The following is a 14,502-nucleotide window of genomic DNA, read 5'->3' as shown; positions in this document are numbered from 1 at the left end:
GGACAGACTCAAAGGAGGTAGAACAGACATTACCTATTCTTTCAACACTCATCCCACTCGCTTACATCCCCCCACCATCATCCAGCCTCACTCTAACAAATGCATTCTTCCCTCTCAATTTTTTCCCTAATCCCACAGTGAGTTTCTTGAAACCCAACTCTCCTGTCTGCCCACACTGTGCTCTCCCTCCCCATGCTCCTCCCTGTGGCTCAATCAATTTCATTCATTCCACTCTGCTCCTGGTTTCTGTCTCACTTTCCACACCATGGCTCTTTTCACCCTCCTTTCTGTCTCAGGTACAGGAGGAAATGAAGCCAATGATTTTTTCCTTCTCAGAGGAAATTTTCTGGCTTTCTTTTTCACTTTCTGGCTGCTTGTAGCTCAGCATCGGCCTCTTAAGTTGCTAACTTTCTGAAATCCTGACAAATAGAACTATTTGTTTGTTTGTTTGCTTAAGTAATCTCTACCCGCAGTGTGGGGCTCTAACTCAGGACCCTGAGATCAAGAGTTGCATGCTCCTCTGACTGAGCCAGCCAGGAGCCCCCTGATGAACAGAATTCTTAGTTCTGTTCCTGGTCTAGCTGGTATAACTCAGCCCTTACAAACTGCCCCAGCCCTTCAGGTCTTCTCATAATCTGTGAGTTTCACAAGATGCTGTACCCCTGCTACAGGCACTGGTCTTTAATTCCAGTCAATCTCTTTCTCCCCGCTAGACTATCCATGAGGGGCTATCTGACCCTTCTTTAATCAGTACAAAGACTCAGACTGGGTCTTTATTTAGACCACTCCTCTTACTCTTGCCTCAGACATAAGAACACATCTGTGCCCACACACACTCGCGCATAAACACATGCACACATACATGTCTAGATATATGCCAGCCAAGCTTGAGAAATGAGAGTGAGGAGTAGCAAGCGATTTAGTGCAAACAGAGATCAATTCAGTCCCTTTGAAACCTGCCTGATGGTGAGCTTCTTGCCTGAGGTCTCACTAGTAACTTCTCTGTGTGCTTCTCATTGAACGTTAAAACGAGGCTCACAGAAAAGCACAAATGTAGAGAAAGAGAGACCAGTGGAGGGGTGCGGGTGGAGACTGGGATATAGAGATCCACACGAGGAACTACAGAGACAAAGAGAAGCACAGATAACAAAGCAGAGATAGTAGGTTGCAAAGCAGCAGGGAAGTGGGGAGCCAGGAGGATGGGACACCAACTCCAAAACTATCTCTGGCAGGAGGGAATTTAGCCTCCAGATGCCTGAGAGAGGACATGGGAGGGTAGGAGAAGCAACTTTAGGAACTGGACGTTCCACCTCTCCTTGGTCCTGGGAGCTGTGCCCTGCTCAGTGGTGGCCTGCCCCTGGCCTCCACACATGAGCCTGCAATCCAGTTCTGGTGGCTGAGAACCGGGGCCTGGCTACCTGGAAGCCACAGGAGCTGGGGGAAGTCTCAAGACCCCTGGGAGACTCTGGAGGAGGGGCTGGGCTAAGGACAGGGGTTGAGGCCAGCTCTGCCCTCCAGATGGGCTCATCCAATGTAGTGGCTGCTCGGGGGGCAAGCACAGTGGGGGCCAGGGGTTCTGCAGTGGGCTGGGGTGCTGGAGTGGAAAATCGGCGGATCTCCTGGACTCGGGCAGTTTTGGGGGGCCCTAAGGAGGTGGGGCCAGGAGTCTGGGGAACCTCATCGAAACAGAACATGGCAGTTTTAAGTTGGTAGGGCTGGTGCCGCATGAAATCCAAAGCCTTGATACCCTGCTTGGGGGTTGCCCGAGGACCTTGGGATTGGGCCTTATTAGGGAGAGTTCGAGCAGCCTGGGGGAAAAAGGGTGAGAGCAGTGGGTTGTAAGCAATAGGAGGTGGGGCACGGATGTTGGGTGAATACTTCCAGGAAGGGGGCAGTGAGGGTGTAGGGGAAGGGCTTCTGGGCCGAGGGCCAAGGCCAAGGCCAGGACTAGGTGTAGCTTCCACCACATACCTGTCTGCTCGGCTCTGCCGCTTGGCAAACAGCTCCCCACCCCTGCCCTGAAGCCTTGCTGGCTCAGAGATTCCAGCCGAAGGGGCTGCCCCATTCACTAGCCCATCAAGGAACCCTCGAGATGGGGGCTTAGGAGCCACTGGGGGTGGAGTCTTAGGAGTCATTGGGGGCGGGGTCTTGGGAGCCATTGGAGGCGGGGTCTTAGGTGTCACGTGAGACGGAGTCTTGTAACTCCTGCCCCCTGGTGGCTGCATGAAATTGCAGGCTTCAGCCCCGAGGCTCAGAGCATCCTCCTCTGGACCAGATTCCGCTCCCCCAGCCCGGGGTTTTTCATCCAGGTTCTGCACCAATGATAGCAGCTCGGGGTTGGGCGAGCTCTTCGTCTCCTCCTTTCCCGGCCGGAACATCTGCTTCCGGGTTCCCCGTCGCCGGGCCTCCTGGAGGATGCCAGTGCGGGCAGCTGGCACGGAGATGCGCTGCTCCCGAGCGCTGGGGGGCTCAGGTGCCCCGGGGCCTGGGGCGGGAGCCTCTGGGCGCGCAGAGGGTCGCAGAGGAGCCGAGAGGAAGATAGAAGCGGTGGAGGTCATGGCAGCGGCGCTAGGGGGAGCGGGAGGCTCTGGGGTTCCTCCTGGCGTTACAGGACGATTGGGGGCTGGGATGTACAGGGAACTTGTGGCTGTCACGGGGCCCGAGGAACGTAGAGTGCTGGGGGAACCGGAGGCTGGCACGTGGCTGGGCAGAGTGGTGGGCCCCTGTGGAGGGGACAGGAAGGGCGGTGGGGCGGGGCTGAGGCCTCCCAGGCTTTCGATCGCCCTCTTGGGAGCTAGGGGCCGGAAAATAACCGAAGTGGTACCTGGCCGCTGCCCTTGTAAGCCTGGGGTAAAGGGCCTGGCTGACCGGTTAAAGATATTTGGAGCTGGGGTTGGGGCTCCACCGCCTGGGAGGAAGGGTTTGGGGCTGGCTACAGGGGCTGGCGAAGGGCTGGATGGGAACATAGCCGCCTCTGGAGGAGCACTCTGGGCCCGAGGTGGTGACTGCAGGCCCTGCCCATTGAGCATGGCTGCTGGACCATCGCGGGCCAGCTCCTGGGTGCTGGAGGCTGTGCGCTGGCGCTGCTTTTCAAAGAGCTGGGCCCCTCTGCCGGAGGCCTCACTCAGCTGCCCGCCCTGGCGCTCTGCTGCAGCTGAGCCTGGCCTGGCCAGCTCCATGTCCAGATAGGGGCTGTCCCAGTCGCACTGGTTGGTGAGGCTACGGGCGTCGGAGAAGGCCTCCTCGTCCAGCTCGGACTCGCTGGTTGGAGGAACGCCGTCTTCTTCCTCAGCGCCTGTCCCAGCCGCAGACCCGAAGCTCACTAGGGTGTACTTCTTGGCTCTCTGCCGTCGTTTCTTAAACATAAGCACCCCCTTGGAGTGGGGATTGGGGGCTGCAGTTAGTAGGGACGCAATTGTCCGGCATTTGGTCTTGGCCTCCTTCACACTCTTCTCTTGGAGGCTCTCTGCCCGTTGCAGTTCTGAGGAGGCCAGGAGGAAGAATAGTCAGTGAACCTCTTCTAGTCCTGTTCCCCACGGCTTTCACCCCAACCACACCCCAGCCAGTTTCTGCAGTGCTCCCATTACTGTTTCTTCACTGGTCTGATCCACAGTGTCTCTTGCCTATGGCAAAGTCCTTTGACTTGGGGGCCGATTGGTAGGCGAAAGGTGAAACCAAGGACAGCTGAAGGGAAGGCAGAGTCTAGTTGGTTCCCTGACACCACTCTGTTCACAGCTCTCCTTCTAAGCTCTCTCCCATCTACTCTGCTTCTATCTTCCCAGAGATGTGCTCTTACCCACCCCTCACACATTCTTCCTCTGCCTCCCACCATTCCTGGCTGGCAATGCTGGGGGTAGGGTGGAGGGCAGTCACTTGCCATGGCAGCCAGGAAGATGAGACAGGTCTCAGGGAGAGACAAAATGAGACCATGTTAGGGGGCTTCTCAGAAACTTAGGGACTTATCTCCTCTTCTCACCCCTTACCCCTGTGATAGGGACACAAAGGACCCCTAGGAAGAAGGATCTTCATTCACAATTCCACCCCCATTATGTGGTCCACATCATACACATTCATGGAAATAACAACCACCACGCATTTCAACAAGAATATGGGTCTAGTGAAGGCCAGTTATGAGCGTATTTTCTCCTATGTACTTTTTTCTCATTCATGTATACCCCAGTTTATATACACCCTAATTCACATATATGTATATAAATACATAGGTACCCACACAAAAACACAGCCACTCAAATACCTTCAAACACATGCATACTCCTTCCCAGAGTTCCCCCTGCAGAGACGCTGTTGCTAACACTTTGGACAAAATTTTACAACCAATATTGGCCTTCTAACCACAAGTACACTCCTCTGTGCTTCACACCCCTGCTACTCACAGCCAGGGATAGCCTCAGATCCGAGATGCAGGAAAAGCCAGAGTGCTGCTCTCCAAGGCAACCCTCCAAATCTTTAGGATATCTCAAGGTCACCAGCTAAATATATTCCATCACCAACCTCCCCACCCCCACCAGCTGGGGTGGGAGTGGGGTGGGCTTCTTTGGGGGTCAGCCTTCTAGGTAGAGAGCTCAGGCAGCCACTAATAGGCAGACACACAAGGACTATGTAGTAAGGGAAACCTGGGCAGGGCTTCCCATGCCATGTGGGGCCTGGGAGGTGGAGCCAGGAAATGGGAGAGGCTGCCCTGCTGCTAGGACCCTGCCTTGGACAAAGATTCTCTCTGATCCATGATCCCCAGTTCCTCCTGAAAAATTCTTGAAATTCCATCCACTTCACACTCAAGATACCAAGCTCCTTTCTAATTAGGGCTTTCATTCCACCTATCCCAACGTTTGTACCACAGAATAGTACTGTGCATGAGAGATAGGCACTGAAGTCAGAGTTCGGGTTAGGTTTTTGGTTCTTGGTAGTTACTTCACTTCATTGAAGTTCAGTTTCCTCATCGGTAAATGAGGATGATAAAGGCTATCTCATGGGATTGCTATGAAGACTAAATGAGATAGTGTAGGTAAATGTAGCATTTCACGGCAGCCCTAAGGCCCACGGTGAGTAACCGTTACTATTAAAACTTTCTTGACACCAGCCACACATGTATACAGACACTTTCTTATTCACACATATATTCTCCCATGGATTCCCATATACATGCCTTCATGGATTCACGGATTCACACTTCTTTCTCTCACAGGCACTCCCTCCCCATGAGTTTTCTATAGCTCATGTGGTCACAAACCCCTTTGACATGTGGCCATAGCATCAGCCCATTCGGAGAAAGGGGCAGTGAAATTCTCTTGAGAAAAGAAGGAAGAAGTCAAAAACAAGGAAGGAATAAGGGAATAAGACCTTTCTCAAAGACAGCCCCTCCTAAACTTGATGTATTCCCCTCCATTCTAGATCCCAGAACTCTCTTGGCTATGGGAGGGTAGTACCTGCGTAGAATGGGTCCTGGTGCCCAGAAGCTGGATCTGGGGCTTTGTTGCAGCTGGCTTGGCTGAGGAGCTCTTGGCTGATGGGCTCAAAGTTCTCCATGCCGAGAAATGCAGTGTTGGCTGGAGCAGGACCAGCTTGAGCCACCCCCCACGCCTTTTAAAGCCCCTTTGTCTTGTCCCCAGAGCTGGCAGCTGAATGAGCTCACTGTGCTATTTTTGGAGCCTAGCCCCCTCCCTTCTCTCTGCTGCCCCACAAGCCCCAGTGTGATGGACGTGGACACCTGCCTATCCTTTCCCCCACCCCACCCCACTGGACAATGAGGTCTGCTTGGCTAAAAATAGCCCTGAGCCACTAACTGCAGTCTTACCCAGAATGATAGGAAGGGAGGGGTGCTAAAATGAGGATTGGGGATAAGCATGGGATCCTGGGCATGCATCTGGAATTTCTTTGTGGGATGCTGGACATTCTCAGGGATGTCAGACTCTAAATTATCAGTGTCCTTAGCCTCTGTTCCAGACTTAGACACACAAAATTCTATGGATCAAGAATCAGAGTGGTAGAGGGGAGGAATGAGAGATGAGAACTGGAGGGGTAATCCTAGATTTTCAAGGTGACAAGAAAGGTCTCTGGGATAGAGGCATGGGACAGGGAGAAATTTCACCCTTACACCTTGTTCTGTTGCTCACATCAAAAATAGCAAAGAGCTTGAGATAAGTGGAACTGGCTTTTTCTGCCCAGGCCTACATTCTTGCATGAGATAAGGAGTCGAAGATCCCTCCCTCTACCGCTTCCTAGGGATCTCATGACTATCCCGTAGGCTCCCAGTCCCCAGGAACCCATTTGAACTTACAAATGTCAAAGGTAGCTCTGATGCTGTGCCTGCAATTCATACTGAAAAGCCCCTGCCCTAATTCCAAATACTCCCCTGCATCATGTCCGCACTCTGCCCTCACCCTTTCTGACACTTAGCAAAATCATAGCAACAATAACAAGCAAACCCTTTGTTGATTTCATGTCCCTTTCCAACTTCCCTACTCACTCTGTTCCTGGGTTGGGTTGAACCACCTACATCTTTTGCCACCCTGATTCAAAGAGTAAAAATAATGGGGACTGTGAGAATAATTATTTTCCCCTTCTACTCATCACTCTTGTCCACTTGTCCCCAGGACTATATCCAAAGGAAGCATAAAGTATAGTTATGGAGGGGTAGATTTAGGACTCAGATTGAAGGATCCTGGCTCGGGAAAAAAGGGTTCAGGCACTCACTGGCTTGCTTGGCCTTCTGGGTGTAGGTGGTAGTGAGGTCTTCTGCCACCGGGTGGGGAACAGGCCCCACCATAGGGATGAGATGAGGGCCAGGCCGGAGGGGGCCATGGGGCAACAGCAGGGTCTCGGCTGGGGGTGGCTGAAGGGTTGCGCCATCCTCCCAAGATGGGGAGCTCACACGGCTGTCACCCTGACTGGAAGGACCAGCGGCGGCAGGTGCTGGCTCTGCAGGGCTGTCAGATAGGTAGACTTCATCAGGTAGGGCTCCCGGAGGGGAGGGCCTCGTGGGGCCTCTGCGGCGGGGTCGGCGGGGCTTCTCCTGGGTGGCAGGGCCATCGGCATCACTGTCTGTCTCTCCGTAGTAAGCCTCACTGTCAGGGGGTGAGAGGAGGCTCCCAGGCTGAAGAGGCTGGGGAACTGGAGCGCCAGGGGGCTCAGGACTCAGTGGCGATAAGGGTGACAACGCCTGACGCTCACCAGGGGATGGAGACCGCACAGGCCCCTCATCCTCTACCCTGGATGGAAAAGAGGACAGAACTTGAAAAATGGGTTGGGTGACTGACAGCTGCTGAGATCTAGAGGGGATGGGAGAAGGAAGGAAGGGAGAGAGGGGACTGGCATATGGGCTGAATGAATGGGCTGGAAAGAGTGGGGATCTGAAGACAAACAGGGGGGCAAATGTGCTTGAAGGGCTGTGAGTGGACATGGGCTTAGAGGGAGATGTGATGGTGAGGAGACAGGCAAGGGCTTGAAGTAAGCCCACACACTCAGATACCCACTTGACACCCCAGCCCTTAATTGCAGATACACTGAAGCCCCCTGGGAGGCATAGACAGACATCTATACTCCAGCACAAACGTACAAGCAGAAGTGGGTACTTAGTAGTAGCTGAAGACAGGCCAGTGAGACATAGAGCTGAGACAGGCATTGGGAGCCCTGGGCTAGGGGGATGAGGTGGACTGGGGTGGGAGGGGTCCATACCGCCGCACCGTGAGGACCAGCTGATTCCCTGAGGCATCAATGAGGCTCATGGCACTGGCATGAGAGAGGCTGGTGCAGGAGACCCCATTGATGGCCAAAAGCTGGTCCCTCTCTCGGAGTCCTGCTCTGCCAGCCTGGCTCCGTCTTCGGATCTGGGGAGGTGTTGGGAGGAGAGATTGTAGGTGAGGGAGGGCTCTAAGTGGGAATAGAATGAAAGGAGTCAGGACAGGAAGAACCTATGCGCGGATGGGATATACTTTGCAGGGTAGGAAAGGGTGGGGAGGGACACGGAGCTACAGTTGAAGGCGCCTATCTAAAGGGAAGAAGGCGCAGATTAGAGGGAGTAATACATCATATGAGGGGAGGTAGGGTAATCACCAAATCAGAGGCTTGGGAAAAACTGCAGAGTGGAGGTACTAGAAATAGCGGTTGTATCCCCTAAAGATTTCCCTTCAAGGGCAATATCTTTAATCGCCAATAGCTCTCTTCTAGGCTATTACCTACACAGTCAAGATTTTAGAACATTAGTCCAGATTGGAGGGAATCCAGAAAATTCTGGGAGATTGTAGTTACGTGTGTATATGTGTGCCATGTGTGCACACACATGTACATATGTTAAAGTATAATAATAGTACTAATGGCTATCATTTATTGAGTGCTTACTAAATGTGAGGTATGATACCAAGCACTCTACGTGTATTATTGCATTTAATCCTTAGAATGGTTCTATGAAGTAGATACTGTTATTACCTGCATTTTATAGTTGAGAAAATTAAGCCTGTATGGTGAAATCAAACACATAACAGCTTCATCTGACAGGCCAGATCTTGCCATAACCCTCCTAGCACCTAAAAAGTCTCGCCTCACGAGAGAAAGGCTCTGGTGAAGGGAAAGAGGAGGACTGAAGGCCTGGGCAGGGTAGGGCAGGGCAGGGCAGGGCAGGGCTGGGTAAGACAGGCTCAGCTCATCACATACCAATATAATTAAAGAAAAATTAGAACCTTCCCTATATTCCTGGAATTTGGAGTAGAGGCACAGACTCAGGAGAGCAAAGACCGAATGGCCCGGACTGGGCCTTTGCTACCATGGTGCCGCAGGGAATTGAGGCAGTCTCTCTTTTTTTCTGACCCCAGAAACCAGGAATTCTTTTCTAACCACTGTCTACCCTGCAAGCTTGTGCTCAGAAACTTCTCCCACCAGACGAGCATGCTTCCCTGCCCACCTGCCCACCCCCACTCCTGTTCTTCACAGCCTCCCACTTCTCCCCCAAAGGCCACCACAAGACCCCTCCCGGATTCCCCTGGGTTCCCCTTTCCCTGAAACCTCAGTAATAGGGGCTCTCCCTTACCTTGGACACCTGTAAAGGTTTCCTCTGCTCGGCCCCCCCCTGAAGTCGGAAGCCCCAGGGGGATCCCCCTGACAATGTGACCAGCACCTTCTCCTCAGCACCCATCGCTCAGCTTGGCCTATGGCCCTCGGAGTTTGGACAGTGTCCCAGGGAGAGAAGTTGAGGCGCTGGTACCCCGTCCGGCCTGTCTGTATGGCTGTCCTGCTCCTGCTGCCCCAGGCCTTCCCCCCCACACCGACACCACAGGCAGGCAACTTGGCCCTGGGATCAGTACAGTCCAGCACACATGTCCTGTCAATCGGAGCTGTGCTCAAAATAGTTGCCGGCTGTACTCCCTTCCCTCCTCCAGCTGTATTATTCCCAAAGCTAATTATAGTAAGAATTTCTGCCCTCCCCTTTCCCCCATTCTCCTGCATGGGCCTTTTACTCAGGACTCAGAGTACTGGCTCTAACTAATATACATACTTTTAGGGACTGTGCCTTCCCTGATAGGATCATGGACTAATCCCAACTGCTTTCCTCCAAAGCTCATTTCAAAGTGGCAGCAGCAGGGGCTTCAGTGCCATGGCAAGGAACAGCTGGACGTGTCCCACAAGTTCACAAGCTCCCCAGAAGTGTGCCCCCTTGCTGTATGAATTTGCCTGTTAATCAAAATGGAGATCCATATCCCACGGCAGTGCTGGGTGCAATATAACTTTTAAAGCTACTGATTTCCAAAAATAAGACAGCATATACTATTAGATGATTATATAATGAAATAATCTATTAATGTAGATATATAATGATTCCCAGGCCTCACCTCTAGGAATTCAGATTTTATTGGTCTGGTACCTAGTATTGCCGTTTTATTTTATTTTATTTTTTATGTTTTCCTACTTTTGACAACTGTTGAAATTGTCCACTTTGTGATTCCCTGTTCATTTAGCCCCTGAATTTTAGGGACTTGCCAAAAATTAGAAGTAATTCCCTTTTCTGGTCTAAGCCTAGTTTTATTTTTTAAATAAGCAATGAGGCAAGAATGTCTAGACACCAGGAGTTTTACAGAAGAAGACATGATTCTCATGCCATACCTTTATTTTATGCAAACCAGTATCACAAAACACTAAGATGGTCTAATGATGGGTTCTGAATGTCCTATGTCTATGCTACTTCTCTTTTCTTTTTCTTTCTTTTCTTCCCTCCCTTTCTTTCTTTTTTCTTTTTTTCCTTTGGTATATAGCCAAGCAGATCCAGACTCTGACTAATGTCTGGGAGGTAGACACAGAAGCTTTGCCAGCCCTCCCACTCCAGGGTCATGTTTCCAGGGTATCTGGTTCTTTTTATAATCCCTGTTGGGGAGAAATGATTGGTAGTGTAATACTGAGTCATAATTCTAAAACCTCATTCAGGTTGGCATCATGGACAGGCCCCCTTCTGTTCTTTCATAGCAACATTAAACAGGTATACTTTGGGAACTCAATTTTTTTTTTTTTACAGAATCTTTGCAAGGATCCATGTTCCATTTTTGCATTTTTGCAATAATATTAAATATATTTAATATTTGGCCCACCAAATCTTATTGGTATTTTTAAAAAAGATTTTATTTATTTACTTGAGAGAGAAAGAGAGAGAACGGGAAGGACCATGAGCAGGGAAGAGGGGCAGAGGAAGAGGGACAAGCAGATTCCCCGATGAGCAGGGAGCCTGACACTGGACTCGATCCCAGGACCCTGAAATTATGACCTGAGCCAAAGGCAGATGCTTAACTGACTGAACCACCCAGGTGCCCCCTTATTGGCATTTTTATTGGTATTGTGAACTTTATAGATTAATTTAGGGAGAATTGACATATTTTTGATGTTAGGTTTTGCTACCCACTGGAATATTAGTTCCTAGATGGCAAGGATTTTCTCTGTTTTGTTCAGTTCTGTATCTCCAAAACCTAGAAAAATGCCTAGCATATAGTCAGTGCTGTTTTTACTGAATGAATGACTGAATGAATGGGATGTCTTTACATTTATTTTGATCTTATGTTCCTCAGAAGTGTTTTAAACTTTCTTTGTATAAATATTGTACATTTTTCTTTCTTTAAAAATTTATTTATTTATTTTTGGTTTGTTTATTTATTTATTTTAATTCCAGTATAGTTAGTTTCAGATATACAATATAGTGATTCAACAATTCTATACATTACTCAGTAATCATCACTTCATCTACTTCTCCTATCCCTCCACCCACTTCCCTTCTGGTAACCATCAGTTTATTCTCTATGTTTAAGAGTCTGTTCTTTTGTTTGACTTTTTTTCTCTGTTCATTTGTTTCGCTTCTTAAATTCTACATATGAGTGAAATCATATGGTATTTGTCTTTTTCTGACTTATTTCACTTAGCATTATACCTTCTAGATCCATCCATGTTGTTGCACCTAGTATTGCCCTTTGAAAAAGTACCACAGAGGGGGTGCCTGGGTGGCTCAGTCGGTTAAACATCTGACTCTTCCTTTCGGATCAGGTGACGATCTTCCTGGTCAGGAGATTGAGCCCCACCTTGGGCTTCCCTCTCAGCCGGGAGTTTGCTTCCCGTCTGCCTCTCTCCCTGCTTGCGCACTCTCTCTCTCTCAAATAAATAAATAAATAAATCTTTAAAAAAAAATTAAAAGTACCACAGATGATTCTTTTTTTTTTTTTTTTAAGATTTTATTTATTTATTTGACAGACAGAGAGACAGCCAGCGAGAGAGGGAACACAAGCAGGGGGAATGGGAGAGGAAGAAGCAGGCTCCCAGTGAAGGAGCCTGATGGGGGGCTCGATCCCAGAATGCTGGGATCACACCCTGAGCCGAAGGCAGATGCTTAACGACTCAGCCACCCAGGCGCCCCACCACAGATGATTCTTATGTGCAGTGCTGGGCCATGTAGAGGAATTCTAATCAGCCCTACTCCAGTTGAATTGTTGCCTCTTCCATAAAGCCTTTCCTGCCCATCTCCCAACTTCCTTTCTATAGAATTAATCCTTCCTTCCTCTGGGCAACATATGTATCTCGTTCATATTTTTGTTGCATTTCTCAGTCAATTTTGTAGTTTGTTTATAGACCTGTCTTCCTCCTAGACTGTGAGAAATTTGAAAGGACGAAATGCAATAGCTCATCAACAGCTCAGGGAGAAATGCCTGATGTGATGGGTGCTCAATAAATGTTGGCTAAATTAAATAACTTCTTATAGTGCACAGGTGGTCATGGACAGATGGATACAGATAGGTGTGCATAAACATGCCAACCCATGTTAATAATAAAATCTCTACTTATTTTTAGGTTTCCATTCAATCAATGTACACTAACAGATCTCTTTCTGTTATAAATCATAACATAATGATGCTGTAAGTATAGCTTTCAAAAGCTGCAGAGTTTCCTGGAATACCTGCTCTACTAGTGCGCTAAATGCTGTTTGCCTTGGTGTATGATGTAGTCATAGAAAATACTTGGGGCTTAGCATCTAGACTGGACTGGATTTATTAGCTGTGTAACCTTGGGCAATTACTTGACCCCTTCAGTAAAAAGAGTATCTAAATGTCCTTTTTTTACGTTTAAATTTTATTATTATTATTAATATTAATATTATTATTATTATTATTATTATTATTATTAAAGAGAGTGCAAGCAAGCTGGGAGGAGGGGCAGAGGGAGAGGAAGAGAAAGAATCTTAAGCAGGCTCCACAACCAGTGCAGAGCCCAATGTAGGGCTCGATCTCACAACACTGAGATCATGACCTGAGTGGAAATCAAGAGTCACATGCTTAACCAACTGAACCACCTAGGAGCTCCTCTAAATATCCTTTCACTCACTAGTCAAATATTTATTGCTTGCTACATGTCAGCCATTGTGCAATACCAGTGACTTTCAATTAACCTTGAGTGCACATTAGAATCACCTGGCAAAAAAAAAATTTAAAAGATTTTATGTTTAAGTAATCTCCATACCCAGTGTGGGGCTTGAACTTACAACCCTGAGATAAAGAGTTGCATGCTTTACTGACTGAGGTAATCAGGTGCCCCTCATCTGGAAAAATTTTAAAGCTACTAGTTCCCTAAAATAAGACAGTGTATATAGGATTAGATGATTGTGTAATGAAATAATCTACTAATATATTTTATATATTTAATACATATAGTAATTAATTTAATTACATATAGTAATATATGTACATGTAATATATATTAATTACATATAGTAACATATACAGGATTAAATGTGTAATGAAGTAATTTACTAATATATTTATATCTTATATTACATATAATATATATTTATAAATATAATAAATATTTTTCCTATGCTAATACGAGAGTTAAGTGGGATAAATTATGTGAAAACACTTAGCAAATGGCACAGTCTAGGACAGGTGCTCAACAAATGTTAATTGAATTTGGCAAATTACTAATCTAAACTAGTGGGTCTCAATCTTCAGTATGCTATGGAATTATCTGGAGGACTTAAAACCTTGGCTTGCTGGGTTTCACCTCCCAAATTTCTGATTCAATATGTCTAGGGTAGGTCTAATATTTGTGCTTCTAACAGGTTCCCAGGTGATACTGATACTCTTGATCCCAGGATCACACTTGGAGAACCACTGACCTCGACTATAAACTCTTGAGGACAGGAATAATTGGCCTGCTTACTAAAGCACGCTCAATGCCTAATAAAGCTTTCAGCACAGACGAGAAATGCAATTTTTTTCAATGAATGAACCACTCCATGCCTCAGAATAACTGTTACTGTCAATCACAGGAGAGGAAGAACTTTCGTTTACTACTGTATTCCCAGAACCAAGAACATGGCTTGGAACACAGCAGTGCTAAAAAAATTTTTAAAAATAAAAATAAAAAAATTGTTAAATGAATAACTATTATTGAAAGGATTAAGTGGGGTTATGTATGTTTTTTAAAAAAATCCTACAAGTATTAGCTACCATACTGTTATTCATTAAATGGGATAATAATTACTCCAGGAATTGTAGCTCTTCCAACAGGCTGGGGACATTCTGAGTGCAGAGATCATCAGGCTCTGTGGAAGAGCTCTGCATCTGAACTAAGCCACTGTATAAAAATGTTTAACTAGGGGCGCCTGGGTGGCACAGCAGTTAAGCGTCTGCCTTCGGCTCAGGGTGTGATCCCGGCGTTATGGGATCGAGCCCCACATCAGGCTCCTCTGCTATGAGCCTGCTTCTACCTCTCCCACTCCCCGTACTTGTGTTCCCTCTCTCGCTGGCTGTCTCTATCTCTGTTGAATAAATAAATAAAATCTTAAAAAAATGTTTAATTAATAACATCTGACATTTACTGAGTGATTGCTGTGGTGCCAGGCAATCTATGTGACTTGTCTAATTTCATCCTCTCAACAAGCTATTAGAAGGGCATTTAGTATTCTCTGCCATTTTACGCATGAAAGAAACTGAAACTAAGGCAGAGATAGCTGCCCAAGCTGGTAAG

At 47.8% G+C, this 14,502-nt stretch overlaps 1 protein-coding gene across 1 annotated transcript; it reads right to left on the bottom strand.

Moving 5' to 3' along the window:
- Positions 1–1,340: 1,340 nt before the first annotated feature.
- SYNPO2L (synaptopodin 2 like) lies at positions 1,341–9,145 on the bottom strand. Its single transcript, XM_040623780.1, has 4 exons — positions 9,041–9,145; positions 7,693–7,928; positions 6,712–7,226; positions 1,341–3,481 (listed from the first exon to the last, which is right to left on the bottom strand). The coding sequence occupies exons 1-4, from the start codon at positions 9,143–9,145 to the stop codon at positions 1,341–1,343; spliced, it is 2,997 nt and encodes a 998-aa protein (XP_040479714.1).
- Between the last annotated feature and the right edge of the window lie 5,357 nt (positions 9,146–14,502).

This window comes from Ursus maritimus, unplaced genomic scaffold, assembly GCF_017311325.1.
Source record: "Ursus maritimus isolate PB19 unplaced genomic scaffold, ASM1731132v1 scaffold_7, whole genome shotgun sequence".
NCBI classification, from domain to species: Eukaryota; Metazoa; Chordata; class Mammalia; order Carnivora; family Ursidae; genus Ursus; species Ursus maritimus.
The sequence above is the reverse complement of the archived record's forward strand: the minus strand, read 5'-3'. Positions and strand labels throughout refer to the sequence as shown.